This window comes from Protomyctophum bolini (genome assembly GCF_963924005.1).
Source record: "Protomyctophum bolini genome assembly, chromosome: 1".
In the NCBI taxonomy this organism is placed as follows: Eukaryota; Metazoa; Chordata; class Actinopteri; order Myctophiformes; family Myctophidae; genus Protomyctophum; species Protomyctophum bolini.
In genome coordinates this window covers 50,997,212-51,001,518 of record NC_137862.1, presented here as the reverse complement: position 1 = coordinate 51,001,518, position 4,307 = coordinate 50,997,212, and the positions used below count along the sequence as shown (strand labels likewise).

Below are 4,307 nucleotides of genomic sequence, written 5' to 3'. Positions count from 1 at the left end.
CAGTCAGGAACAGAGGGGAAGATTAGTCTCTCATCCAGGTCACCAGGCAGGAGAGGGTGTGTGTGTGTGTGTGTGTGTGTGTGTGTGTGTGTGTGTGTGTGTGTGTGTGTGTGTGTGGGGAGGGGGGGGGGTAAAAGGGAGGAAGAGGACAGGTCAGTCTGGTCTGGTAGTAGTAGTAGTAGTAGGATATAGTTAGTAGTAGTAGTAGTAGTAGTATAGTCGTAGTCATAGTCGTAGTCATAGTCGTAGTAGTAGGATATAGTTAGTAGTAGTATAGTAGTAGTAGTAGTAGTAGAATATAGTTAGTAGTAGTAGTAGTAGTAGTAAGTAGTAGTAGTAGAATATAGTTAGTAGTAGTAGTAGTAGTCGTAGTCGTAGTCGTAGTCGTAGTAGTAGTAGAATATAGTTAGTAGTAGTAGTAGTAGTCGTAGTCGTAGTCGTAGTCGTAGTAGTAGTAGAATATAGTTAGTAGTAGTAGTAGTAGTCGTAGTCGTAGTCGTAGTAGTAGTAGAATATAGTTAGTAGTAGTAGTAGTAGTCGTAGTCGTAGTCGTAGTCGTAGTAGTAGTAGAATATAGTTAGTAGTAGTAGTAGTAGTCGTAGTCGTAGTCGTAGTCGTAGTAGTAGTAGAATATAGTTAGTAGTAGTAGTAGTAGTCGTAGTCGTAGTCGTAGTCGTAGTAGTAGTAGAATATAGTTAGTAGTAGTAGTAGTAGTCGTAGTCGTAGTCGTAGTCGTAGTCGTAGTCGTAGTAGTAGTAGAATATAGTTAGTAGTAGTAGAATATAGTTAGTAGTAGTCGTAGTCGTAGTCGTAGTAGTAGTAGAATATAGTTAGTAGTAGTAGTAGTAGTAGTGGTGGTGGTAGTGGTTCTAGGAGGTACTGGTACGGTAGTACCTAGTTGGTAGTCTTCTACTGGTAGGTACCTATAGTTGGTAGTCTTCTACTGGTAGGTACCAAGTTGGTAGTCTTTGGGGGGCAGCTTGAGGCCCAGGGAGTTGGTGCCCAGGGGGTCTATCATGTTCTTATAGCGCTCTCCACGGTGCTTCAGCAGGAAGGGACCCCAGTCTGGCTGAGGGGAGCACACCAGCTTAAGACGCTGCAATGACAGACAGATGGCACAACATCTATAGCGGCATAGAAACATGTGTGCTTAGAGAGTGAGTTGTTGTTTAAAAACAAATCGTTTTCCTACCATTGTCCTCTAGTATCAACTCTCACCAGAACCTTATCAAATGTTCACCGAAAATAGAGCACCGAAGTCCTGACGTCACTGTCGGAAGAGGGCGTCAGTCCCCAGGTTCATGTACTTTTTATTTGCATTGAAATCCCCATAGGGGGATTTTAGATCTCTTCATATAAGAACTGCGTTTGAAAAATAAACCGATCACCCCGGCCTTTTCACTCATATATGAAGCATTGACTGAAGGTGGAAATGTACAAATATACCAAAAGAGTAACAAAATAAGCGTTAGCAACGAGTCAAACAACCCAGAGACTACATTTCCGGGTAGGCGGGGGTGGCTGCATCTGCCCGTCGCACAACAGAAACTGAATGTTAATTACGTTTATTTTTATTTTATTGATATTTAATGTTTCGTGGTTAGTACGAGTCGAGTCAGCACCAGCTGAGCTAGTGAGCTTACGTCAACGAGGAATCTCTGGAACGCAATGTGTTGACAGCTGGGCGTGACGTATATTAGCAGCGACATTGCCTTCATATGAAGTTTCAAGGCTTCTGCGGCCACATTCATTCAATTTTCTCCAGAAACTGGCTGTATCAAATATGAATGGACATCATTAACGACGCACAGCCACTCCCCCTGACCGAAAGGCAGAGATGATCGGTTTATTTTTCAAACACAGTTCTTATATGAAGCGATCTAAAATACCCCTATGGGGATTCCAATGCAACTAAAGAAATACATGAACCTGTGTAGTGTGTACTGGCACTCTCTACTGAAAGTGACGTCAGACTTCGGTGCTCTATAGCCAATCTACAAGATCACAATGCGTGGTAAATTGTCTGTTTTTCGCAAGGGTGTTTTGGTGTGGAATGGGCCGTCCCGTTAGAGCCCCCGGGGGAACCCCGGTCAATGAAGAATATATGGTAGGGTATGGTAAGTGAGTTATTAAACTGCATTTGTTCATAATCATCTTACTTATTTCTGAAATGTCGTACATGATGTACTTTGGTGTGCCTTGAAAAACGTGATGTGCCTGCAAAGAGATCATTTTGATTCAAAACCCGTTTGTTTTGAATGCATGAGGGTGTGTGTGTGTGTGTGTGTGTGTGTGTGTGTGTGTGTGTGTGTGGGGGGGGGGGGGGGCACAAATGCTAAAGCCAATACATTCAGCATTTTATTTTTAACCAAAACTCTACCACCTCCGTTCCCCCCCAATTAGCTTTGTTTGATGAATTGTCTGTTAATTTTAGTAACTTTTATTGCATTCTTTCACTTTTAATTATAAACAATATGGCTGCTGTCAGCAGACAGATAATGAATTGCCAATTTGGCATCATGAATAAATAGTACTCCGTGGGTCTCAACGAGCACATAGATCAATATTTCTGGGTAATTGCTGAAAGTGTTTGTGCACCACTGCATTAACTGGTTAAGCCATTCTGACCTGAGATCAGATTCATACGAGGTTTCCACTAGGACACACACTGGTCTGATTAACCCATTCTGACCTGAGATCAGATTCTAAAAATGTCAGTCGTTCTTTGATTTTTCAAAAATAGCAGACCTACAAGCTCCTAGCGCGCCACTCGGTGGCACGCTATGAGCTTGTAGATCTGCTATTTTTCAATAGCTAAAGCATAACATGATGCTAACACCAGAATGGGTTCCCGTTCAGAATGGGTTAAGCCACGACTCAGCATACTAGCCAACCTGCACAGAACAACACTATCTATAAGCTATAAAAACAATATCCCCGCATGTGGTGACTATACATTGTCCATGTAGTCGCCTTCACTGCTGTCAGTGAAGGGTAGGCAGTGGGCACTGCAGAGATGCCTGCTATCAGTGACGGTATAGAGACACCGAGACCTGCTGCTGTGTTGCTGCTGCCAGCAACACAGCTATCAATGCTCATTAATCAAGAGTATTTAGGAAGGACCCGCTAGACTGCCAGTGCAATGTGCCCAAATTAATATTCAGCCAGCAGCACGCCTGGCCCTCCTAATGAGACAGGGATATAAGACTATTGATTTCTCAGTGTGCGTGCGTGCGTGCGTGCGTGCGTGCGTGCGAGAGTGAGTGAGAGAGTGAGTGACACAATCCTAATAATCGACTCATAAATCCTATTGCCATAAGCAGTGTCTGTCTGTCTGTCTGTCTGTCTGTCTCACACACACACGGTTGTTCTTGTTTGTTTGACCCCCACACGGCGCATACCTCACGGAAAGAGCCGGGTGCAAGGTACATCTTGACGAAGAACATGATGGGGATCCAGATGACAGAGCAGATGACCATCAGCCAGCCCATCACCATGGACCAGGCGGGATAGGTGTAGTCCTCATAGGTCATCCCCTTCCACTGGTACAGACTCAGCCCCAGGATACCCTATATATAGAGACCACATGAGGAAGAGGGGAGAAGATGAGGTGACCCGTTTGGGGTGCTGGAATTTAGCATTTTGAGCAAGGCGTACAAGATGTGCACTAGCTGTGGGTAACAGGGGTGCATACTTAGTTTTGTCTAGTCATTGGTTAGACATGGGTTAAGGTTAATAGGTTTAGGTGCTGCCCCGTGGGAGGTTAGGTTTGAGGGTTTGAGATAGGTTCTAGTTGTAGGACTAATAACTGGTCTAAACCAACCGCGCTATGACCTTGTAGATCTGCTATTTTTCAATAGCTAAAGCATATAACATAATGCTTAAAAAACACCGCCCCAGAATGGGTTTTTGCAGTGGTTAATCTCACTCAGTGGGACAGGCTGAGCAGAGATGTCTGCCAGCCAGGTGCTCACCACCTTCACACTGTACATCTTCATCCTACACTGCCTTGAATGCTTTGATGTTTCACAGTCACATCTGTTCCAAAATACAAACCTGGTTCACATGCCCCGTATACTACACAAGTATTATTTTAACCTACATTTTGGCCACCAAATATACCTTCTTCTCTGTATACGTACATGTAGGCTACAGTATGTGTACAGTATGTACAGTATGGTACAGTAGGCCTATATGTATGTATGGCTGTATAGGTTGTTCATTTTCTGCACCAACGTACAGTTGTTTCAAGATTTCCACTCTGGAAGGTGTTTTCATTTTATTGCGTTTTCACCTCCTGAAAACAC

At 43.7% G+C, this 4,307-nt stretch overlaps 1 protein-coding gene across 2 annotated transcripts in view; it reads right to left on the bottom strand.

The window, feature by feature from the left end:
• Positions 1-940: 940 nt before the first annotated feature.
• slc6a5 (solute carrier family 6 member 5) overlaps positions 941-4,307 on the bottom strand; it is a gene marked incomplete at both ends in the record, with an annotated part of 19,983 nt that continues 16,616 nt past the window's right edge. For both annotated transcript variants that reach the window (XM_080768700.1, XM_080768701.1), the window contains 2 exons: positions 941-1,096; positions 3,402-3,569. In XM_080768700.1, the coding sequence (XP_080624826.1) occupies positions 941-1,096; positions 3,402-3,569 (324 nt within the window). The remainder of the gene's footprint in view (positions 1,097-3,401; positions 3,570-4,307) is intronic.